Raw genomic sequence first — 25,134 nt, 5'->3', positions numbered from 1 at the left:
TGTCCTAATTCTTTCGTTCTGGTCCCTTCTCCTACTTGGCGATGTCAATGAGGGTCGGAGAGAACAGACCAGACGTCAATGTGCGCTCAGAAAAACATTCCTTCCTTGTCCTGCTACTCGTGCCGTCCTGACACGACACGTCCATCATTTTCTTCCAAGGACTTCCTGGCCATACATTGTTATACGATTGTTGACGGGGTTGAGGGGCTAGATGTCCCTGGATAATCTCAGGGAGGGGTGAGGAGAAACGACAGAAGAGTTGTCAAAATCTGTGGGATTAACGCGTGGTGAGAAGGGAACCGCAGGACACCTGGGACAGGGAGACAGACAGCAAGAGCAGCAGAAGAACTCACAAGGTTCCACTCAGGTCAGCTAAGAACAAGAGGTCACGCGGGGAACAGGTAACCAAGAGTAGCCAGGACTCCCGCCGCCCCGAGCTGACGTCAGGGTCAGAGTTTGGCATTTGAGCAGCCTGCATCCCATCCCTCCTGCACGTCCGACAGCTGGGAGGGTTTCACGTCAGACAAAGGCATAAACTTGTTCTAAACTAACCCGCTGTTCACTCAAAACCTGTTTTCAGGTTCTGCACCACCCCTCCACACTCAAACAACAGGAGGACCTGAGTTCCTCTTAAGTTCTCCTCCTTTAATAAAGACACAAACGAACCTAAAACAGAGCAACAAACAAACAAACGTGGCTTTAATTACGCCTCACACGGAACCTCTGATCATTGCAATTCCATTCTTCCTCTCTAGTCGGTCAGGATCCCGAAACACCGGTCCGGGCTACTGAATCAGCTCCGCAACTGGCCCCAGCACGCAGGCGGGGGTTGCAGCCCGGTCTTACCCCAGCAGCAGGAGAAGCGTCCAGGCGAGTAGGGAGCCCGCTCCGCCGCACCTCCTCCTCCTCCTCATCTCTGTCTGGAGACGCGGGAAACCGGAGCTCTCCTCGTGACTCGCGCCGCTCCAGCTGCGGTCAGACGGCACGCGGGGGGCAACTCAGGACCATACCGCAGCAACAGGAAGACCCCGAACAGCACAGCTTCCCGTCAGTTGCCGCCACAGAGGCGAGAGCTGCCAAAATCATCGGACGAAACAAAAACCAAAAAAAAAAAAAAAAAAAAAAAAAAACATTTGAGAGGAAGGAGAGCTGGTGAGAGCGCGCGCCAGCTGTTCAGACTCTGCTCTGGGCTCGTTCTGCCCTCGTGAAGCACTGGGGCAGAGAGACCCGCCTCCCCACCCCCAATCCGGATTGGTTTGACTGGCAGACGCTCCAACCAACCGTCTGGATTGTTAATTTTTTCCAGCTGAATCACATCTGAAATTAGAAGCCCAGCGAGCTGGATCAAATGTCTCACCCACCCATCAGCGCGCCCCCCCCCCCCCTCCCTCTCACTCTCTCCCCTCCCGAGTGTCTATAGGTCCCTATAGCTCCCCATCCTGCGCTCGTCTGATCTTCCGTCTTTTCTTTCACTTCATTTCTTCCTCCATCTGGCCCCTGCTCCCACTCCGTTCTGCTCTGCTGGGCAGGATCACATACAGACGCATGTGGCTCCGACTCCCGCTTGTAAAGTTGCCCGCGTTGATGGCAGTTTGCCATATGTGGCCAAAGTGCGCGTGAGAGGCGAGAGAGCCGGGGAGGTGGCGTCCCAGCGCTGCCGGGCGGATGCATGACGGGGTTAACACCGTCCATCAGCCTTCTATCCATCCATCGTCCGTTCATCCATCATCATCCATTCAACATCGTCCATTCATCCTTCCATCCATCATCCATCAATCGTCCATCCATCATTCATCCATCATTCATCCATCCATCATCCATTCATCATGCATCCATCATCCTTCCATCCTTCCATCATCATCCATTCAACATCGTCCATTCATCCTTCCATCCATCATCCATCAATCGTCCATCCATCATTCATCCATCCATCATCCATTCATCATGCATCCATCATCCTTCCATCCTTCCATCATCATCCATTCAACATCGTCCATTCATCCTTCCATCCATCATCCATCAATCGTCCATCCATCATTCATCCATCCATCATCCATTCATCATGCATCCATCATCCTTCCATCATCATCCATTCCTCATTTATCCATCCTCCATCCATCGTCCATCCATCCATTCACCCTTCCATTATCCATCCATTCATCATTCATCCATTCATCCTCCATCCATCGTCCATCCATCATCCTCCATCCATCATTCATCCATCATCCTCCATCCATCGTCCATTCATCCTTCCATCATCCATCCATTCATCATTCATCCATTCATCCATCATCATCCATTCATCCTTCCATCATCATCCATTCATCATTCATCCATCCATCCATCCACCCACCATCCATTCATCCTTCCATCATCCTCCATCCATCATCCATTCATCATCCATCCATCCATCCATCCACCCACCATCCATTCATCCTTCCATCATCCATCCATTCATCTTCATCCATTCATCCTTCCATCATCCATCCATTCATCTTCATCCATTCATCCTTCCATCATCATCCATTCATCATCCATCCATCCATCCATCCACCCACCATCCATTCATCCTTCCATCATCCATCCATTCATCTTCATCCATTCATCCTTCCATCATCATCCATTCATCATCCATCCATCCATCCATCCACCCACCATCCATTCATCCTTCCATCATCCATCCATTCATCATCCATCCATCCATCCATCCATCCATCCACCATCCATTCATCCTTCCATCATCCATCCATTCATCATCATCCATTCATCCTTCCATCATCATCCATTCATCATTCATCCATCATCCTCCATCCATCATCCATTCATCATCCATCCATCCATCCACCCACCATCCATGCATCCTTCCATCATCCATCCATTCATCATTCATCCATTCATCCATCATCCATTCATCCTTCCATCATCATTCATCCATCATCATCCATCCATCATCCATTCATCATTCATTCATCCATCCATCCATCCATCCACCCACCATCCATTCATCCTTCCATCATCCTCCATCCATCATCCATTCATCATCCATCCATCCATCCATCCACCCACCATCCATTCATCCTTCCATCATCCATCCATTCATCTTCATCCATTCATCCTTCCATCATCATCCATTCATCATCCATCCATCCATCCATCCACCCACCATCCATTCATCCTTCCATCATCCATCCATTCATCTTCATCCATTCATCCTTCCATCATCATCCATTCATCATCCATCCATCCATCCATCCATCCACCCACCATCCATTCATCCTTCCATCATCCATCCATTCATCATCCATCCATCCATCCATCCATCCACCCACCATCCATTCATCCTTCCATCCATCCACCCACCATCCATTCATCCTTCCATCATCCATCCATTCATCATCATCCATTCATCCTTCCATCATCATCCATTCATCATTCATCCATCATCCTCCATCCATCATCCATTCATCATCCATCCATCCATCCATTCATCTTCATCCATTCATCCTTCCATCATCATCCATTCATCATCCATCCATCCATCCATCCATCCACCCACCATCCATTCATCCTTCCATCATCCATCCATTCATCATCCATCCATCCATCCATCCATCCACCCACCATCCATTCATCCTTCCATCCATCCATCCATCCATCCATCCACCCACCATCCATTCATCCTTCCACCTGAAACTAACAATCTTTGTCTACTCTTTAACTCAGAATGAGGAGAGGTTCTCTCCCACGGAACCTGTAGCCAACGTTGTTCCATCTACGGAGGCCAAGAACGGACAAAATGAGGGCCGAATCGCTTTGGTGTTGTGGTTCTCGCTCGTCCTCCGGGGACAAGCTGTTCCAGTTTCCTGCACTCAACACAATTTGTACGAGCAACCACGCTGTGTGTTTCTCATGACATGGCGTCTCGTGGACTTCTGTTGCTCAGCCTGTAAAAACCTTGTGAGACTCCGTTTTTCCAGGAGAGACCCAGAAATCAGGACCAAAGAATGAAGCGTCCCCAGAATCAAGAGAGGCACTAAAACCAGACGACCAGCAACGCCCCCTCATCCTCCGCAGTTCTCAGCTTTGAACATTTTACCAGCGACAGCTCATCTGAAGTCATCGGAATAAAGACAGGTGGAGAAGGAAGCGGGATCCATTCTCCTAAACCACGCGATTCAAATGTTCTTGAACGTTCCGGCAGTGGAACTGAAGACCTTCGACCTTGACGGGTTTGCTGTAAGGTTCGGAGCCGTGACTGAGCTGATTTTGGCTTCAACAAGATGTCCTCTCATGGTTTTCCTCCAAATCTGGTGATGTCTGATGTGCTGCTCGTCTTCCTCCGCAGCCCAAGGACGACTCGCTCACTCCCCGCTATCGATTCTCCTGCCAAACTTAGCAAGTGGTCCACAGTCCAGTATGCCATTTGCACCTCGTGGATCCAGGAACGTGTGTCACAGTCTTCACACTCTTTCAAGCCACGCGCGTCCTCAAGTTTTGCATAAGCGCAGAACCCACGTATCCCAGTTGTTCTCATCGGACTGCGGCGCTCCAAAATGTTCACTCCAACACTGCGGAATTACGGGCCCCAAAACTTTGAAGGGTTTTTTTTTTCTTTTTTTTTTTCCAACTTGGAAGCCCATTTTCCCCCTGAAATAGTTTGTGTTTTACCTTGATTTAGGTTGTCATGAACATCACATTCCATTTTGGGAATTTTGTTGCAGGCTAAATGTCCTGTGCAGTGGGACATGACGAAATGTCAGCAAGGAAAACAAACAAGGCTGCAGACAGAGAGAGAGAGAGAGAGAGAGAGGAGGAGGAGCATGAGGTGAGGTGAGGTTGTGACACTCTGATGTGTTCAAGGCGACAGGGAACATTGGAGACGGCTGTAGTCGGCACCGCTGTCATCCGTCCATCCACCCCTCACCCTCCGCTCACTAATGTGCAGGGCATGAATTAGACATCAGGCTCTGGATTCCACAGAGCAGCTCAGTAAAACTTTAAACATTCGCTGTCAACTCTTCCTGCAGTCAAACAATGATTGCCTTCCCTCCGCCCCTCCTTCCCTCCGCCCCTCCTTCCCTCCGCCCACTCCCCCTCCCCCTTCCTCCACAGTCCCATCCAGTAATCATATCGTTTCTACACCGAGTCTTACTGCCATTTCCATCCGCACTTTTCTGAAAATATGAGATACTTCACATCAAATTAGTCAGTTAGTTCCCCTGACACTAAAATATAACAGTTCACTCTCCTTGTCTCTCTTTATGTCCGAACCAAATGAAAAATTCTACCGCTCACAAGATACAGAAATCAGAAGTATAATTTGTGTTCTTATACTCGTACCAGTCAGTTGTAGGTGTAATTCCTGTCACAGTACTTTGACGACAGTCCTGCCTGACCGTGCTTTGCTCCCCAGGCTCCAGTGAGCGTGGCCGTCCTCACCCGACGCTGGAGATCAGCTTTGTTCCCCGTTTCCTTTTCAGCTTGTAAATTTGCAAACTTGACCCGGAGGTTGTGATGTTCTTCTAAGAACATTGTCATGTTTTTTGTATCGGTGCTCAGCTGAGGAGGAGGCGTTTGCCTGTCCAATAAAACAAAATGCAACAAAGTGCAGTTGATGAAAGACCCAAACACGCGTCCAGAGATGGGCGGTCGCAGGGGAACCTGACCTCAGGCCTCCTGTTGCTGGAGGAGACTCTTCTTCTTCTTTTTTGGGGGGGGGCGAAAGTAAATCATCTTACAAGCTGCCACCGCATGAATTGTGGAGACACCTCCGCTGACTAAGAGGAGCTGAAGAAGCAAACAAATCAACAAATCAGGAACACGATATCTTTGTGAAAATGACACAAACAACGATTTATAAATTCATTTTAATGGCAAGAAATGTCTTTAAAGATTACAGTTAATATACGCAAAATATACAAGTTGCAACTCAAAAAAATCATTTAGCAAAATCTTCGTGACATGAACTGAAAAGACAGGAAAAAACAATCACTCTAATTGCAAAATCACATTGAAAGTGTCTGCATGCATCACTTGCATGAGAATAAAAGCAAACCTAAATTAAAGCATTTATTGTTTTGCGGAGGTCCTCCTGGGGCCCCCTCAGTGACCCCTGGGGGTCCCTGGGTCCCACTTTAAAGACCCTCAAGTTCTTCATAAAAGAGTTTTTGATCTGGGTAACGATCCAAGCCAGTCGCCTACCTGACTCGTTCCCTTCTGGTTGTTCTCTGGGTAGCCGGTGATTCTGATAGCTTTTGAGTCCCGGCTGGCCTGGGTCTCATCTGGGTGATCCCGGGGTTCTTTAATGGGGCCCAGAGGGGATCAGTCCCACAAAACCTCTCAACACATCCACTCAAAATCAACTCAGACCCAAAGACGCAGTGATGAGAGGGAACAAACATTGCTCCTGTATGTTCTGTGTGTTTAGTACACCCATATATGCACTCAAATTATACAGATAAAGATAAATTATTGTCACTCAGCAGGGAAATTATTTGATGGTTACCTGGGACTTTGGGGGGGGGGGGGGGGGGGCATCCAACACCAACATGAGCCAAGTCCTCTTGATCCTGCTGGAGGCTCAGTAACACAACACTGTGACTCAAGCTAAAAATAATGATGCGTTTGAGAGTTTGTAAACAGCCGTTTTGGACGGTTTTGTTGTTGTTGGTTTAATTAGTCTCCGTTAGCTTCCAGCTAACAACATATGGCTGGCGTGCTCCGCATGCTGGAGCCACCCAGGAGTCATGAAGGGAGGAGGAAAAACTTGGTGAAATTAAAATCTCACTCTTGTACCTGAAAGGCAAAACAGACATTTCCTTCACTGTTGTTGCATTGATCGATCTCACACCCGCTGCTATGTTGGAGCGTGTGCTAAGTGCCGCTACAGCTGCTTGACGGCGAATCTTTCACGTTTCCTCCTAAATCTGAGATATAAAACAGCAAAAGAGACATTTTTGCTTTGAAGTTCTTCCAACCGAGGTGGAACTCTGCCTTCCACTCCGTCAGGAACACAGACGATGCTCCTCCGACGTACCTGTGCAGTCACTCATCCCTCTCCGACTGTGGGTATCATGTCACATCACGTCATCCCAGATCTTTTCTTCTCCTCCCCGACTCAGCCCTCACATGGGTGAAGGCTTGTTAGAGTAACAGAACTTTTTGGAACGTTGCTCGGAGGCTGATAAAAGTCAAATTAGTCTGGACGAGTAAGCCTCCGGCCCCCTCGGACTTCCTTGTTCTCACAGTATCCATCCTGAAGGACATGCAACACAGCGTCCAGTCTGTCCATCAGATTATCGCAGCCATCGTGCCCTACACTCTCATCTCGTGTCACTCATCCTCTGAAGCTCTCCGGGCTGAACTCTCCGTAGATTAGTCATTTACTGTGAACATATGAGGCTCACATGAGGACAAACACTTTTTTTGCGTATTCGCATGCTGACGCTAACACTGCTGTGCCGCAGCCAAACATAGCTGCAGTCTCTTTGGGGATGTTTACCAAGACTCTGGCTGCTGTTTTAGGGCTCGAAACAGTCAAACTGCTTTTGGCTCTTATGTATCATGGAGTTTGTTTAGATTTAGTTTTGCTCGAATGGAAGGAAAACTGCACGTTTGGGCAAAATGCATTTTAATGTGATCCTGCTGACATACAAGGACTGCGGGAGGAGAGCCTGGGAAAGTCCCTCTGCAGCTGCTGACCGTTGCTGGCTGGCCGCTGCAGCCGAGGAGCACAGCTGAAGGTGCTTCTGTCGATCTGCGTGTCCAAACCACTGCAACCTCCTGCCCAATTATCGGTTTTATTTTTCTGGTAACAGAGCAAACAACAGAGGACATGAAGAACAAAACCACTGTACAGGCAATCACATTATGGAGTCACAGATATGCATGCAATCATTCACACTTCTCTCCCTGTATTATTACTTTATGATAATAATGTGGTCTGATTTTATACAATCGTCTGTTACAACCATTGAACTATTGCTTCTTTTCTTTCCCACCTCAGCTTCTATTATGACGGCCAGCGCCGTAGCCACGGAGGGACGACCTGACCTAAAGCCTAGGATTCTGAATTTTTCGAATTTGGCGCACGTCAAGCCTGGTGTCAATGTCGGCATGAGGCACGGGATCGATGCGCGCGAGATGACTTACAGGCCCGAATGTTCCCAGAAATGCTGAAGGCCAAGTGTTGTCACGCTGGAGCGTGACATCATGTTGACAGAGGAAGACGCAGAACCTCATCCTGGTATCCTGGTATGACCTTTGAATCGATCTACCTTTGCTTGTGAAGAGACTTATGAACACTTTTGTGGGTAAAATGTGAGAGAAATAGGACGTGTGAGGACAGAGGACAGATATCCAAGTATCAAGCTCATTTGCAGCGGCTGAATAGGTGTTGTGATGGTGTTTTTGGTCAGGGGGCATCGCCGCTGTGTGCTCTCTAGTCTCACTGATCAATCGTCTCTGAAACGCCTCGGCGTCGTGAAACCAAAGCCCCTCTGTGTGCGTCTGGGAGAAAAATCAGCCAGCAGAGCAAAACAGTCATGATATTTTAGACAGATTCCTCCCAACACCACTGCATGTGCAGCGCACAGTGTGTGTGTATGTGCGTGTGTGTGTGTGTATGTATGTGTGTGTATGTGCGTGTGTGTGTGTGTATGTATGTGTGTATGTGTGTGTGTGTATGTGTGTGTGCGCGCGCGTATCTATAGAGGTGACCTTCCTCTGAGGGAAGGATGACCCTCATTTAGGCCATTCTCTCGCTGACAGTGAAATGTTGAACAAATTGTATGTTATGCCTCTCTCTCTCTCTCTCACACACATGTACACACACGCACACGTACACACACACACACACACAGATGGAACGTCTGACGTTTGTTTTTGTGGAGGGACGAAGGAGGATGCTCCTCATTCTGCTGTTGGCCACCACGTGAACTGACACAGTACTACAAAGTCCGTGAAGTCTGTGGGTGCTTTGATGCTGAAAGCCCTTCCACTACTACTTCTATTACTACGACTACTACTACTACTACTACTACATGTAATGAAAGTATGCAATAGGACTAAAACACGCAGGGAACTGACCCAGTCACATACACTGAGTATGAGTGTATATATTTGTATATTTTTGTTCAACGTGAACGTGAGCACTGTATGAGTGTTTGTCTACATTTTTTAATATCAAAGTGTATACTGTACACAAGTATTACATTTTTAACAATATAATTGACACTTAACTCTTTCATTTGTGTAATCTGTGACTCCTACATGCCATAATGTTATTTTCCCACTGGTAACATGTGACTGCCAACTCAGATCATGAATTCTGCTAAACTTTTGACTTTTTTATGTCAAAGTGAAAAAAATGATGGCCGTGTTGTTTTTTATATTCCTCATTTGGACCTGGATGTTTGACATTATGTGAAAATAAATGTGTGGGAGGCATTAGAGTCAGGACTGTGTATACTAGATATCAGCCATCGCTCATTGTGACGCACTGTGTGGTTAGTACTTTTACTTTTACTCAGTGGTGCAAGGAGTACACAGTTCCTTTACTTGAACCGAAGTAGGGATACATAAAAAACAGCATTCTGCTTGAAGTCTCAGCCCAAAATTCTACTTAAGTGCAAGTACAGCGGTATTAGGTGTTGAGTTTACTGTATTACTAGGAGTAAAAGTACACATCCTACCTGATATTTGTGTAGTCAAGCATTTGGGAGTGTTCTTATCCTCATTCAGTCACAATCAGCGCACTTTCATTTTCAAGTCAATAACTCATGCACACTCCAGGCCGCTAGGTGGCGGTAATGCGCCTGTACATCGATGGCAAGCGAACAATAAATGCAAGAAATAAGGTCAAGGTCACGAGTCACAGGCTGCGTCCAAATCGCCAAGTACCAACCTACGTCCTTCTGCTACGACCTACCGCTACAGCCTACCACTACAACCTCAACACGGAGGCACCATTCGGACACCCTAGAAGATTGGTGGTGAAGCACGACCTCTGCTGGCAGAGCACAGATACCGCAAATAGGTAGACAGCACCAACGAAAGCCCCACCTGCTGGCTGGGCTGTGGTACTGCACTCCACTCTGAACGCACCTTTCACTCATTCTCTATTATGAAGCACATTAACGCACCTGTAAAGGTGTGTTCACACACGTCGCGTTTGGTGTGAACACACCTTTAGTCATCAACAACGACCATAAATGTTGGCGTTGCATGAGAATGGGAGACTGTTGGTGGCGCAAACTTGGCTTGCGGGTCCACAGGTTTTTTAGGGGACGAAGAAGAAGTCTGCGGTGCATTGTGGGCCATAGGTAGCTCCGTAGGACGCACCTGAACCGACCTACAATGTGGGCGTGTTTAGGCTGGAATTTAGGTTGCGAAGTAGGTCGCTACTTCCCACCACCCAGTTGTGGTTTCGGACAGCCTACGACCTGCTCTGAGACCTACGATCCGACCTACCTGGCAATTCGGACGCAGTCCTGGTGTTATTTCAGATTCAGATTTGAGGTTTAGCTCCCGCGTTTTCAAGCTAATGAGCACGTCATTTATTTTTAGTTAATTCCACGTATACAACTTCAATTATGAATACAAATATGTAAATAAAACACAACCCAGCGACCCAAAGGTCAGTGTAGACAGGCTCCTTTGTGTCATTACTGAATAGTCTAGTATTTATATATATACATTCTATATCTCTACATATATGTATCTACCATATTTACAGTATCGATACTAATTTATTATTTAAATATTATGAATATATACAATTCATATCCATACTTTTGTATCTGTATTACTACATAAATGCACACATCTACATACATTAAACACAAACGGGTATCTGCATTAGAAACACAGCTTATGGAGCAAAAAGATGCTGAGAAACTGAGCCTGGGTTTCATCTCCTGCAGGACTCAGTACTCTAACTGTGATACGACCACGTTCTCCACTCGGACCCCGAGGTTGGAGGAGACCTCTCAGTCCAACACAACATGTACCACAGACACTGATGCTGGAAAAAGCTCTACTACTACTTCTACTACTAGCAGTACTACTACACGTCCCCTTGGCAGGATGCTGACCATCCCCACCCTCTCGCAGCTCGGCCTCTCAGGGTGGAATCATGCTGGAGACCTCGTTTCTGAGGCTGAGCCCGACACATACGTTCCAAATAGGTCACCGAGAGGTAACGTAAACAGAGGCTGCCATAAGGTGAAAATGACCCCAATTACACGAGCGTGAAGTACATTTTACACACACAAGCACACGTGTGCGTTAAGACGCCATGGCACAGAAAAACTCAATCTGTCAGCAAGATCATTTACCTCTAATGAGAAGAGAACATTTCTGGGTCACGGACCACATGACCAACACTGCCAGGGCTCTCATTGATTTCAAATGCACACACACACACACACACACACACACACACACACACACACACACACACACACACACACACACACACACACACCTATATATGTGTTATATATGTGTTACTATTGTATGTTACTGTTAGTAAAGTGGGAACTCTGAACCCAAGAGTGCGTCACCGGGCCTGAACCGCGTTGGCACATCCAGAAAAATCCAGAATTTTATTCTGACGGGCTGATTGGTCTGCAGACGTTGCTGATGAATTCCACATACAAACAATGCTAATGACACAGGCAAAGTTTGATGCATGTGACGTGAGACTTTACATGCCACTGAGTGAGTCATGACATGACGGTAGAGGAAGAGGTCGGCGTCTGAACGAGGATCATGGATTATGTTGAGGTCAGAGGTCGGAGGATGAACACGGCTCTTAAAAATGGCTTAGCTGGGAACACTGTGACATACGTGCTAATTCACGTCATGTGAGTGCGAACTAACATATAAACACGTGAATGCAAATGTGAGCGAGGACTCGCCGTAATCCAGCAAATATGTGAAAACTGAAGTCTCTCTGTTTTAGAACAGAACTGCAGGTGAACTTGTTTGTCATCTGGAAAACAATGGACTGAAAAAAACAAAAGAACCCTTGAAAGACACTGAGCTGGTAGCACAATCGTAAACGTGTCCTCACTGAAGCTGGCAGTGACTCTGAAGTTCTTCATCCAGGTGCTCAAGTGGGAGCTCCGTCAGGTGAGGATCATGTTTCAAGAGCGCCTGATGGCTGGCACGCCCAGCCCTTGTATGAACCAGCGCGCAAAAGAAAGAAGCCAGGAAACAACAAGGAGACGTCATACAGTGTCTGTGACTCCAAAGGTCAGAGCTGGAGTGCCTGTGCTGCCCCGATGGACCCTCAGACCAAAACAGGGCCGGTTTACCTTCGACCACACAAAGCTGGCAAAGTGAGTACAGACTTACTGCATTAAAATGTATTTCTAGCAGTTATTTAGTGTACTTTTCAGCAGTCGTGCTGCTCAGTGTCCTTGTTTTCTACCACTGCTGAAAACCTGTTTAGTGCTATGACTGAAACAGTCAGGACAGCACCTGTGACCGTGTCCTCCCGACGGCTCGGTCCAGCTCAGGACTGGCAGCATGAACCCGTCACGCACACTCGTTCTGATTCTTCAGGGGAACCAAACACCAGCGGTTTGCACGGAAACGCTCTTATCTTTCCTTCATTTCTGCGTTGCGCAAACGAGGATTCGGTGCATAAAACCTAAATGAACAAGTTGCAACAGAACACAGGTTCCAGTCTCCACATTCCTGTGCAGCACTTGCTCTCACACACACACACACACACACACACACACACACACACACACACACACACACACACACACACACACACACTTAACTTGTGTGTGAGCTCAAAAATCAGAGATGTGAAAGCCCCAATCACAGCTGCTGATGACAGACTTGAGAGTGACAGTCGCTACTGATGAATACCACAACAAACAAGTCTCACTTCATGTTGTTGCTCTGTTGCTGCTCTGTTGTCACTCTGTTGCTCTGTTGTCACTCTGTTGTTGCTCTGTTGTCACTCTGTTGTCACTCTGTTGCTCTATTGTCACTCTGTTGTTGCCCTGTTGTCACTCTGTTGCTCTGTTGTCCCTCTGTTGGCACTCTGTTGTTGCCCTGTTGTCACTCTGTTGTTGCCCTGTTGTCGCTCTGTTTTCACTCTGTTGTTGCCCTGTTGTCACTCTGTTGTTGCTCTGTTGTCACTCTGTTGTCACTCTGTTGTTGCTCTGTTGTCACTCTGTTGTTGCTTTGTTGTCACTCTGTTGCTCTGTTGTCACTCTGTTGTTGCCCTGTTGTCACTCTGTTGTTGCCCTGTTGTCGCTCTGTTTTCACTCTGTTGTTGCCCTGTTGTCACTCTGTTGTTGCTGTGTTGTCACTCTGTTGCTGTGTTGTCACTCTGTTGTCACTCTGTTGTTGCCCTGTTGTCACTCTGTTGCTCTGTTGTCCCTCTGTTGCTCTGTTGTCACTCTGTTGTTGCCCTGTTGTCACTCTGTTGTTGCTCTGTTGTCCCTCTGTTGCTGTGTTGTCACTCTGTTGTTGCTCTGTTGTCACTCTGTTGTTGCCCTGTTGTCACTCTGTTGTTGCTCTGTTGTCACTCTGTTGCTGTGTTGTCACTCTGTTGTTGCTCTGTTGTCACTCTGTTGTTGCTTTGTTGTCACTCTGTTGCTCTGTTGTCACTCTGTTGTTGCTCTGTCGCTCTGTTGTCACTCTGTTGTCACTCTGTTGCTCTGTTGTCACTCTGTTGTTGCCCTGTTGTCACTCTGTTGTCACTCTGTTGTCACTCTGTTGCTCTGTTGTCACTCTGTTGTTGCCCTGTTGTCACTCTGTTGTTGCCCTGTTGTTGCTCTGTTGCTGTGTTGTCACTCTGTTGTTGCTCTGTTGTCACTCTGTTGTTGCTTTGTTGTCACTCTGTTGCTCTGTTGTCACTCTGTTGTCACTCTGTTGCTCTGTTGTCACTCTGTTGTTGCCCTGTTGTCACTCTGTTGTTGCTCTGTTGCTGTGTTGTCACTCTGTTGTTGCCCTGTTGTCACTCTGTTGTCACTCTGTTGCTCTGTTGTCACTCTGTTGTTGCCCTGTTGTCACTCTGTTGTTGCCCTGTTGTTGCTCTGTTGCTGTGTTGTCACTCTGTTGTTGCTCTGTTGTCACTCTGTTGTTGCTTTGTTGTCACTCTGTTGCTCTGTTGTCACTCTGTTGTCACTCTGTTGTCATTCTGTTGTTGCCCTGTTGTTGCTCTGTTGTTGCCCTGTTGTCGCTCTGTTGCTCTGCTGCTCAAACTGTCCATGTGCTTGACTCTCCTTCAGCAGGATGTGACTCATGTTTACTGTCTGCGTCACACATGGGAGAGTTGCAGCTCACTGCCACGTTCAGAGGATAAGACCTCAGGTTGAGGGCGTGTCGGTGTAGTGGAGGGCAGGAAGGAACCCCCGCACGGTGGCGCTGTGGCACCCGAGTTGACACCAACAACTCTCTCTCACTCACCAAGTCTTTCTCTCTCCTCAGAAATGGAAGCCGGTCTGGTTGTCTCTGGTTCCCCCCAGCAGCAGCGGCATCGGCCGACTGGAGATCCAGGACATGGGAGGTAGTTTGATACTCCTGCGGGTTTTTTTTTTTTTTTTTTTTAATTCTATGTTTTACTGACTTGTTACTGACTGAAGTGTCAGTGAGGCACAGAAGAATATGCAACCACATGCAGACACGGGGAGTCAGGCAGAAATGGAAGCATTCATTTATTCAGAGATGGAATGAAGCTCTAAACTCTGAACTAAACCACACACCAGGAAGCAGCGGTGAATGACAAGCGCCAGAAATAAACAGAGGTAAACAGTAGAGGGAGCGCGACAGAGGATGTGACAGCAAGACAAACTAAAGTACAAACTCCACTAATCACACAACGAGAGAGAGGTGGGAGACTCAGATCAGCCGCCGGCAAAGGTGGGAAACAGACAGAAACAAGAGCAAACAGGGCCGAGGGAGGAGGGAGTTTCAAAATAAAACAGGAGCAAATATAAGGAATAGAAGATTAAAGTTGAGAGCAGACATGACAGTCGTTAATCTCCAAAACCTTTTTTTCTCTTATGATCTCCGATGGAAACACACTCCCCCTCTGACTGAGGCCGCCTCCTCGCCATGTTGACACACATCTATTCTTCTCTTTATCAGATCAAATGTGAGTTTCAGAAATTGCTGTCAGTTTTTCAAACAACCAAACAACAGCAAGCAGACGGTTGCGTCACAAAAATAAGTGAAGTTGGCTTCATACACAGACAAGTAGGTTGACTTGTGTGACTGTGTGGACTGTAGGTCCTCCTGCTTGGTGTCAGACGGCCGAAGTGCGGCGTTGCAATCATGCAAACCTTTCATCATTTAATAATAATTACACTTTTTGTTTATCGTGCTGAAGTGATTGCTGGACGCCAGACGGCTGCTGAGGTTGTGTTTTCATTGGCTGTTTGTTAATGTTTTAGGTCTCAGGAAGGGTTTTTTGAGCTGCTTCAGGAAGTGTTCTTCCACAAGTGCAGTAACGCCGTTCATTGTCATCAGCTGGAGCAGCGGAACTCGGTGGGTCTTCCAGACGAGCCTGTGGTTGCGCATCTGATTTTTGCTGTTATTTTGTAGCTTGCAGATGGTTGTTTGCCTCAGCACGCAATGATGATGTCATCTACGCAGAACAAAACAAAACAAAAAATGCTCGGCTGACATTTTTGTAGTCATGTGTGCGCGTTTGCAGAGAACCTTCGGTGTCATGGCTTCATGGCTTCAGGAGCCTCTGTGATTGACATACACGAGGGTTTCGGTCAGGTCGCCACGTGATGAACCGCCAGCCGTGGTGACCTCACAGCGCCCTGTTTTCACCAGTCATTCTACATTTGCGGGGCGACATCCGCCCACTGAGGTCTGCAGGTCTTCTTCAGCTATCCGTGTTGGGTAGAAGGAAAACAAAAGCCACGAGAATTCTAACCTTAGTCCTGAAAAAGCCTGAGTGGGGAGCGCTGAGTGCAACACCTGTCACAGAGAATCATGAAGAAGCAGCCCACAGGTGGATGCTGGCTGCTGCTGGTGGTGGTGGTGGTGGTGGTGGTGGTGGATGTGTTCGTACACATATGCAGCAGCATGCTGAGCAGAACAGGAGAAGTGGATTTGACAGCTTTTATAGGCCCTGGAATTCAAGATGGTGTTATGTAAGCCCAGCGAGCGCACTTACACTTCCCGGTGATCCGTCTGGACTTGCAGGCAGGCGCCACCGGTGCAGGTTGGCTGTAATTAGCCAAGAAACAACACGACGTGGAGTTTCAGGGTCAGGGCGCAAACCTCACTTCAAGAAGGAAGCGTGGTAAAGTTAAGGGAAGTGAAGGGTACTTCAAGAGTGAATTAGCTCAGAGGAGTTTTTATGAATGGTGATGTTTGCGGGTCCTGGGAGGATGTGATGAGTATTCATGAGGAGGAGAGTTCATTTGAGAACCTCCGACTGAAGGAGCTGACCCAGAAGTGTCCTGACGTGGCTGCTGCGAGGAGAGCAGCTGCAACGAGAATGTGAGGAGCAGGGAGGAGTCAAGAGGGACGAGGGCTTGACGCGTGTTATAGATGTGTATCATCAACCATCATCAGTCTGAGAGTCTGCAAGATGCTTTGATTGACATCTGCTGGAATCCTCAGTCTTCTCTCGGATGCTGACCCACATTCCAGCAGTCACATTGAGTCAGTCACAGAATGGTCCGTCTACCACCATAAAAATATCACAAGGATCCGAAACTTGTGTCAAAACCTGACCCAGAGAAACTTGTTGTCGCATTCGTTAGCAGAGCGCCGTAATGGCGTCTTCACATCCCAGTAAGAATCAAGCAGACAGCTGCAGTTCACCGCCGCCGCCTCGCTGATGCTGCCAAGCACAGCACATGGCCGGGAGCCTTGAATCACTGGGGGCCTGTGTGGTTCATCTGATTTATTTCTTTAATTGAATGAAAAGAAGCAAAGACGGCAAACATGTCCAAAATCCCGCGAAGGCACAAACCTCTCACCGGCGTAGAACGCACACCTCTGCAACAGGCAAATACACGTTTTCTGCTCTCATTCATTTTGTGCCGTTAGCCGGTTCAGTGTCCTGCTGAAGGACACCAGGGTGCACATGAGGATTGAACCAGCAACCCTTCAGTTACTGGACAGCCACTCCACCTCTGAGCCATGTTGCCCTGCTTTTCTTTGATTTAAATTTCTATCGATTTAACGGCAAACAGATCAATAATTTAAACCGTTATAAAGATTACATGTCTTTATATTAAAAATGTGAAATTACACGGTTCGAGTCCCTCTACTGCTCCGACACTGTACACTTGATGATACTTGGCCTTGAACATGAGAACTTGAGAGTATTTGTACACAGACAGGAGCCATTTTCTCCCGTCTGACCTGTGGGACAAATACATGCTGTCCTTCTGATCTCCACTAGTGGACGTTGTTGCTACATTAGTAGCACTGTAGGACAGGGAGAGTCGACATGACCACGCACACACACACATAAACAAATGTATATACAATCATTGGCTTTAAACACAAATCCTAGACTGGGATTCCCTCAAGAAAATGCGTTCTGCAGCGTTGTCACACAGCAGCAGTCCTGGTAGTGACCAGGAACCAGGAGGACGTCGGGAAAACCAGAGGGGAAAAAATGGAGAGAAAAAAACACAAATCTATGATTTGGGACATAACACTAAAAAACCAATATTGCAACAATGAATACTGCCAATTGCTGACGTGTCACATACTGTCATGACAATACTGCTAATTAAAAAAAAAAAACATTAAATAATACAAAATGTAATTTACAGTTCAAATCAATCAAAATAAAAGTATATTTGATAGTGGTGAGTTGGACTAAAGTTGCTTAAAGGTTTAACAGAAATATCTATCATATAATATCATGTACAACAGTGTTTAGGGCAGTTTTGGTTCATCATAATCAACAGCAGGATGTCACTGACATGTCGCAGCACTGAAGTCGTGTCTTGTTAGCAAACATGACACTGGGTGGCGCCTTTCCCCTTCATAGCCCACACAGGTGCCACTCTGAGTGACACTGAGCTGACATCTTGACCGCCATCCCCTTCTAGACAATCCCCTGATAGTATTTGTGGTCCGATGAGCTTCTTCCGCGCGTGTTCACATGTTTGATGATAACAGATGCAGATTATATCAACAACATTCTGCTAATGGCTGTAAAAATGAATTTACTCTTCCTCAGCATCATTTATCATCGTGTTTTTGCAGTTTTGGTTGATTCGTCTTTTAAAGAAAATTATTCATGTCAGACGATTGCAGATTTTGTGCTGATGTGAAGGAACTCGATTGCTTTAGGTTTCTTGGGGACTCTTGCGGTGGCACCAGTCTTCCATGTGGCAACGCAGAGTTCATTGAATCCAGTTGCCTCCAGTCTTGAGCACCATTTTCCCTGACTGAGAGTATGTGGTCCTCATTCCTCCCTCCATCCTAACAAACGTGCCCAACTTTATTCTGGACTGCTCCTGGAGGGTACCTGACATGCCTGTGTGTGTTTGTCCATCCCGGATGCTGCAGGAGGCGGCCCAGGAGGTGACCACGGCGCTGGGTTGATGACGAGACACCACCAGCCTCACGGGGACAGGAAGCTGAAAGTGGTCCGACTGTCTGAGCTGATCAGCGTCCTGAGACTCCCTCCCAACGCCGAGGCCTGCCCCATGGTCAGCTTTTCTGGTTCTTTATGATAGAGGTTCTCCAAGTAGGGTCCGTAAACCCCCAGGAGTCCTTAAGGGGGGCCACACAAATGAGCAAGAGTTAAATTTAAGTAATATTTAATATAGTTTTCTTTTAATTGGGAATTATTTTTTTATTGCATTATTTTGTTCTGCTTGTATTGATAAGGGTCCTCTAAATGTGAAGTTACTCCTGGTACCTTTTGAAAAAAAAATTTCTGTCGCTTGCTTTTGAAAGACATGAGGAAGCAAGGCCAGGGTCATCCAGGGTGACTGCGTTCTAAAATTCTACAATTTCATTTTGCAAACACTTTTGTCCAAAGCGAACGCTTCAAGTTTCATTGCCTGCAGGTGCTGCCATCTAGTGGCAGTTGTTTTTTTCTTCTTTTCTGAACATAATTTAACCACAACTTACCACAACCAAGAATTCAACATCACATTCAATATTCAACAGTGTCAGTGCTAAGTAGTCACTAGGAGCTGGGTCTTAACCCCTCTGACTCGTTCTACCCCTGAGGACAAAGAGGAGAGGGTTAGATTTATGTGCCTGGGTGCTGCCTCGACAGTTGAGTCTTCAAATGTCTCTTAAAAGTAGAAAGGGACTCTGCGGACCGTATGGAGTTGGGTGAGAGGGAGTGTAGACCTGGATGAGGGGTTCCAGGTAGGCAGGAGCCGTTTCAGGCCATGTCTGTATGTCTAAGGGATGTTTACAACAGATGGAAATACCAAGGCTGCTGTTTATCTGCGGCTCACAGGAGAACATGTCAGCATTTTGTGTGGAAACTCAGGACCGAACGATGGTGTTCGCTGCCCTCAAAGACGACTGCGTGGAGTGGGTGGAGAAACTGTGTCAGAACAGCTTTCAGGTGAGAGGAAACCTTCAGCTCCAGCTCACTTGCTGCTCAAGCAGTCGCTCTAACTGACGTTTTTCCCAGAGAGCGACCGGCTCAGCAGAGAATCGACTTCGTATGGAGGAGAACCAGATCTACGTCACAGCAGATGAAGGTACGTTGCTTTCATCGTCTTCCATTTTTCCACCACTTTCTTAACTTCGTTTTTCATCTTTCACACAACGGCCTTCATCTCACTGACAGCAGTTTCCTTGTGTTGAACATGTTCTTTCCAATTTTGAGGGGGTTTTCCAGGTTGTAGCTGAGTCAGAGTGGTCGTGCTTGGCTGCACCTGAAGGAAATCCCTTCTGGGTCGATACGTCCACCAACAAACGGGCCTCGATCATGGAATGTTCTTACATCCAAACTCAATGTCTCACACATGATGAGACATCTCTAGCCCTTAATTTGTGACTCAGTGAGCTACAACCCTCTACGCGTTGGGGCCGAGACCCGGGGGAGACGGGGGAGGAGGCAGTACAGGATACAGAGGCTGTGCTGCGCTCCTACTGAGAAAAAGCAATTCCAGAATTTCTTTGTCACACTTTCAAATATTTCTGGTCACTTGATGCGTTGCAAGCAGCTGACTAACTTTTACAGCGCTTGAGAGCTGGTAGGATCAATTCCAGACAACATCTGGTCCAGCTGATTCGGACATTCTCATGCCCATGATACCAGAGTGAGCCCAGGACTGGTTCTGGTCTGGTTCTTGTGCCAGATCAACTTGGCAAACCCTCTAAAGACTGGTTTGCTCTTCCACAGGTTGGGTATTTTTACAGTACATACCCACGTACATGTGCATACATCCGTGCCTTCCCAGCGATGCAAACGCCACAACGATGGCGTACAACATCGCCTCCGATCAGCTGCCTCGTGAACCTGGGTTTCACCTTGCCAGTAGCACTTGTTGGTACTACACTGGTTTTCACCCAGTTTTCCTGTCAGAGAGTCCATTCTTTGACTGGTGAAAGGCAGAAAAGTGTTGGAGGTCGAGCTGCAACAATTGATCAGTTAATCAGTCAAATATTTTGAGAATCAATTCATCTTTTCAGGGTTTTTTTTTTTTATTATTCCTGCAAAAACATCGAAAATTTGCTTGTTCCAGTTACTTGAATATAAGGATGAGTTGCTTTGATGAAAAACAAAATTTAGATTAAATAAATGATTCGTCTATTATTTGTGAAAATTATCAGCATATTAATTTCCTATTTTGGAAGATAGCAAATAAAAAAGTGCAAACAGGTGCAAGTTCATGCTGTTCGCATCGATGTGGAACAGACCGTGCAAATTAATTGATCGAGAAAATGATTGTTAGTTGCAGTCCTAGTTCGAGCTGAGGCCTCTGCTCCTGACCAACTGAAGCGCCTCAGGTGTAAAAGCGCCTCAGGTGTAAAAGCGCCTATCGTTGTGTTCCGAGTGGTTTGAAGCCTCTTTGTCCACCAACATGAAGCTACGCAATCATGACAGGCAAGGTTTCCTCCCCAGCCTCCGACTTCTGGGTGGTGGTGCAGAGGACAGATGCAGCGCTGCGTTGTGGCCTCCAGGGGTCCTACTGGCTGAGAGTGGGGCAGAGGGCCCTGCAGCTGAAAGAACCTCAGAAGATGAACATTGTCAGAGAGTGGCCGTATGAACTGCTGAGACGATACGGAAACGACAAGGTAAGCATCAAAATACGCCGGGCAGCCAGAGGATCGTGTCTTATTTGACCTTTGGCTCATTGTGTTTCAGCTGGCTTTAACCATCGAAGCAGGCAGACGGTGCGACAGCGGTCCCGGAACCTTCAACTTTGAGACACAGCAGGCAAAGAAAATTTTCTCCCTGATTCAGAGTGCCATCAAACTGAGGACTCCATCTGTTACTGTAGGCAACCAAAGCCCAGAGGACGAGAGAGTTACTGTCCCCAGCATGCGCGCTCACTCTCCTCTCCCAAGAATACCCGATATCACCGATATGGCTTCCATTCTGAAGATATCTGCCGCCCCAGAAGAGACCGCGCATCCTGGACAGGATTCAGCTGGTTCACCAGAGCGTGCAGCAGCGCAGCCGGCACCCATCACCCTCATGCCTCTCCCAAAGGTGCCCAGGCATGACACACCCTCTGGAGATCTTCCTCGAGGCCACGCAGAGGCAGTGTACGCTGACCCGGCCGATTGCATTAAATCTGTACAACCCTCCCAGACCACCTCAGCTCTGTACGTAGACCCTGCCAGTGTTCTCCCTCTTCTACCGCCAAGTTCAAAAGAAACCATTACTTCTTCTCCAAGCTCATCCGACCCACAACCCTGCTTCATCATCCACCACCCAGATTCAGAGTACTCGGAGGTCTATGATCGCGTCAGTCCAGTCCAGAACAAACAGAGTAAATGTCCCAGGAAAGGAACGCCTGCTGCAGCTGATGAACCCATTTACACTGAACCCACGAGGGAAAAAGCGCCTCCTAAAAATGAAAGCAAGCCAGACCCATTCGCCCACCTCTACGCCCAAGTGCACAAAACACCATCCTCTAGTCCCTCCTCACTCTCCAGCACCACTCCTTCCTTTTCGGCATCATCCTCCTCAGTTACTGCCAGCAAGACCATGGACCAATCTCTTGATGATGTCATCTATGAAAACCTGGGAATAATTTAGTCCAGCTGTTTGAAGAGCACTAATAACGCCTTATCAAGCATGTTCATGGAGACGCCCCGCAGTCTGAACCTGGTTAGCATTTCTGCTACACAGCTGTACTCTCCTGTTGTGTGTCAAACTACGTCTCTGCTCCGTTAATGTGTGACTGCCTACGCAAAAATCATCGTGGCGCATCCGACACTGCAGAATCGTCTTTCCTACATTAGCCTGGTGAGACGGGTAGATGAGTGGCGCCGCTACATCTGCTACATCCCGTCTCTTCTAGAATGAGAAATCCAAATGCAACAAAACCAACTGCTCTTCCTGCTCGTCCCTCAACAGTCATGAAGCTCCTGGAGGCAGCGCAGCAACCTCAGAGTTGCTTGTACATTTATATACTACTGCTGATTACTTCTCGTAGCTGATGATGTGAGTATCGGCCACCCCAGAGCAGTACTCTCCCGAGGAGATCAGCGGTAACCTTAACGGTAGAATAATCACAGCTGAAAGTGCAGTTACTGCAGAGAAAAAAAAACGTCTCAATAACAGCAAGTACACTGGAACAGCCGTTAGCACGAGCAGAGCTTCACTGCAGAAAAGTTTATTTCTTCTTTCTTCCAAAAGGATTTGGTAGGTAAGAAAGAGTCTGTGGTGCTGATTGTGTCCTTTCATGGTGGTGGTGGAGAAGAGGCGCGCAGACGTAGCTGCAGAATTGAACTTTTCAGCTCACGAGATGTTGAGGGTCTCACCAGGCTAACGGTGTGCCGTCTGCATGAGGAAGCTGATGCAAAGAAAACAGAGACTGACACAGTGCAGGAAGTAGCTGTGAGAACCGGCGGGGAGTTAGAATGTCACCAGGTGTACGTCAGCACAGCACCAGCACAGTATTTGTTCCCTGGGTCATTAACCTAAACTGAACTGCTGTAAGGCCCGGCAGCTAACTTTGCCCTTCCTGAAACCCCCATCGTGTCCCTCAAGCTATCTAACACATTGGGATGTGTTGATAACGTCCAAAGTGGGAAGGAAGAAAGAAAAAACAACACACTCTTCCTCTTATAAAGGAAAATGGTGGAGAATAAAGAGTAAAAATGTTCCTTTGGTCATTTTTGTTTCGCTACTTCAGCCTCAAACAGCACACAGTACACGCGGGCCAATGGTCGCCAGTCGGTTACGGCAGCAAAAAGACAATTAAGCAGTAAACAAAATAGTGTTTGGATCAGCATCTTTTATCCATCCATCGTCGTCTTCCGCTCATTCCTTACTAGTAAGGGTCGCGGGGGGGTGGAGCCTATCCCAGCGTCAACAGGCGAGAGGCGGGGTTCACCCTGGACAGGTCGCCAGTCCATCCCAGGACCAACATACAGAGACAAACAACCATTCACACTCACAGTCATACCTACGGTCAGTTTAGAGTATCAATCAGCCTCGTCCCCAAATTGATGTCTTTGGACGGTGGGAGGAAGCTGGAGTACCGGAGAGAACCCACACAGGAACAGGGAGAACATGGAGACTCACACAGAAAGATCCCGTGTCCGAGCCGGGACTCGAACCCGGAACCTTCTTGCTGTGAGGCCACAGTGCTGACCACTGCTCCACCGTGCAGCCTGCATCTTTTATATGTGATCAAATTTTTAATTTTAAGGTAAAACATGGAATTTGTGTAAATTTAATGGAAGAAAATTTATTCATCAGGGTGAAACTGAGGATTACAATTTTAAAGTGTTCGGATGTGTAATAAGCCATCTCGTTCCTACGCTTTTTTTTTTCTTTGCTCCTCCATGTATGCAGTATTCCAGAGGTCTGTGGTAGTTTTCAACGCAGGTAAAAACTTCTGGTGTTGAATTAATCATTGTATGATCGTTTAGACATTTATACAATTCCTCAATAAAGGACTGTTGGTACACTGAATCATCTTAATTATTTGTATCACAAGGAAAAATGTATTAATTTGATTTCTCCACTAGATGGGGCTGTTTGACCAAATGTAATAATTGTACTCTGTGGTACGAACTCGTACCTCCCTTGTGATATTGACACTGTTTTCTGGTTCTGGCCTGTTTGCCCTCTGATTTTGGTGGATTTCTCATCTGACGTGTTTCGCGTTGACTGAATCACGGCTGTGTGACCTCACAACTAAGAGATAATGGCCTGTAATCAAACCCTCCACTTCCTTTAGGACACAAAATACTGGTTAGATGTCATTCATTGGTGAATTGGGACTGGAACCCAGAACCTTTGTGCTATGAGGCGACAGCGCTAACCTCTGCACCGCCGTGACACCCCTGTACAGATTTCACTTGAAATAATATCTTAACAGGGCAGGTTCGAGCCCCGGCTGGAGCACGGGGTCTTTCTGGGTGAGTCTCCATGTTCTCCCTGTTCCTGCTGGGTTCTCTCTGGTACTCCAGCTTCCTCCACAGTCCAAAGACATCAAGAGGGACCAGGTTAATCCAGACTCTAAATTGACCGTAGGCGTGGCTGGGAGAGCCAATGGTTGTCTGTCTCTATGTGTTGGCCCTGCCATGGACTGATGACCTGTCCAGGGGGAAGGCTGCTGGGATAGGCTCTACCCCCACCACCCTGAACAGGAGGAGAGGGAGAAGATGGAGGGATGGATGGAAATCTGTACAGCTATTCTCTTAGTTCAGGGGTGTCAAACTGATCCAGTAAAAGGCCGCATGGCTGCAGGTTTTCAGTCCAACCATGCAAAAGCAACACCTGACTCTACTTCAATCAATCAAGCTGCGTCCTCACAGCTCATTGGTTGGATCAGGTGTCGATTTTGCTTGGTTGGACTGAAAACCTGCAGCCATGCGGCCTTTTACTGGATCAGTTTGACACCCCTGTCTTGGATTTACAGCACAGACGTTTTTAATATATCAATGTGGTTCATGAGTCCTTCTATCAGTTCCTCAGTACACCTAATTCATAACTGATTTATCACATTTAATAGC

The 25,134-nt window shown here is 47.3% G+C and overlaps 2 protein-coding genes across 4 annotated transcripts in view; one reads left to right on the top strand and one right to left on the bottom strand.

The window, feature by feature from the left end:
* glra3 (glycine receptor, alpha 3) overlaps positions 1 to 1,325 on the bottom strand; it is a 54,477-nt gene extending 53,152 nt beyond the window's left edge. Inside the window, exon 1 of one of the 2 annotated variants that reach the window (XM_086210468.1) lies at positions 847 to 1,325. In XM_086210468.1, coding sequence (XP_086066594.1) covers positions 847 to 914 — 68 coding nt within the window. In that variant the 5' untranslated portion in view covers positions 915 to 1,325. The remainder of the gene's footprint in view (positions 1 to 846) is intronic. The other variant, XM_086210469.1, reaches the window with a different exon arrangement.
* A 10,889-nt stretch (positions 1,326 to 12,214) lies between these two features.
* dok1a (docking protein 1a) lies at positions 12,215 to 24,088 on the top strand. Of its 2 annotated transcripts, XM_086210467.1 has the most exons (8): positions 12,308 to 12,344; positions 14,461 to 14,539; positions 18,310 to 18,413; positions 18,529 to 18,671; positions 19,439 to 19,549; positions 19,619 to 19,688; positions 21,059 to 21,231; positions 21,302 to 24,088. In XM_086210467.1, exons 4-8 carry the CDS (start codon positions 18,564 to 18,566, stop codon positions 22,199 to 22,201), a joined length of 1,362 nt encoding a protein of 453 aa, XP_086066593.1. In that variant the 5' UTR covers positions 12,308 to 12,344; positions 14,461 to 14,539; positions 18,310 to 18,413; positions 18,529 to 18,563; the 3' UTR covers positions 22,202 to 24,088. The 2 variants fall into 2 exon arrangements, with proteins under 2 accessions (XP_086066592.1, XP_086066593.1); XM_086210466.1 differs by lacking the exon at positions 18,310 to 18,413 and having other exon boundaries at positions 12,215 to 12,344.
* The last annotated feature ends 1,046 nt before the right edge of the window (positions 24,089 to 25,134 follow it).

This window comes from Aulostomus chinensis, chromosome 8, assembly GCF_037954235.1.
Source record: "Aulostomus chinensis isolate RoL2024-O1b breed Wild chromosome 8, RoL_Achi_v1.0, whole genome shotgun sequence".
Taxonomy (NCBI): domain Eukaryota; kingdom Metazoa; phylum Chordata; class Actinopteri; order Syngnathiformes; family Aulostomidae; genus Aulostomus; species Aulostomus chinensis.
This window is presented reverse-complemented; position numbering and strand designations above follow the sequence as displayed.

Excerpts from the sequence above, each read along its gene's own strand:
- dok1a (XM_086210466.1), top strand. The coding sequence starts at position 12,288 with ATGGACCCTCAGACCAAAACAGGGCCGGTTTACCTTCGACCACACAAA. Across the intron at positions 14,540-18,528 it reads GGAGATCCAGGACATGGGAG|GAGGCGGCCCAGGAGGTGAC; the intron begins GTAGTTTGATAC and ends CGGATGCTGCAG. Across the intron at positions 19,689-21,058 it reads CTACGTCACAGCAGATGAAG|CCTCCGACTTCTGGGTGGTG; the intron begins GTACGTTGCTTT and ends TTTCCTCCCCAG.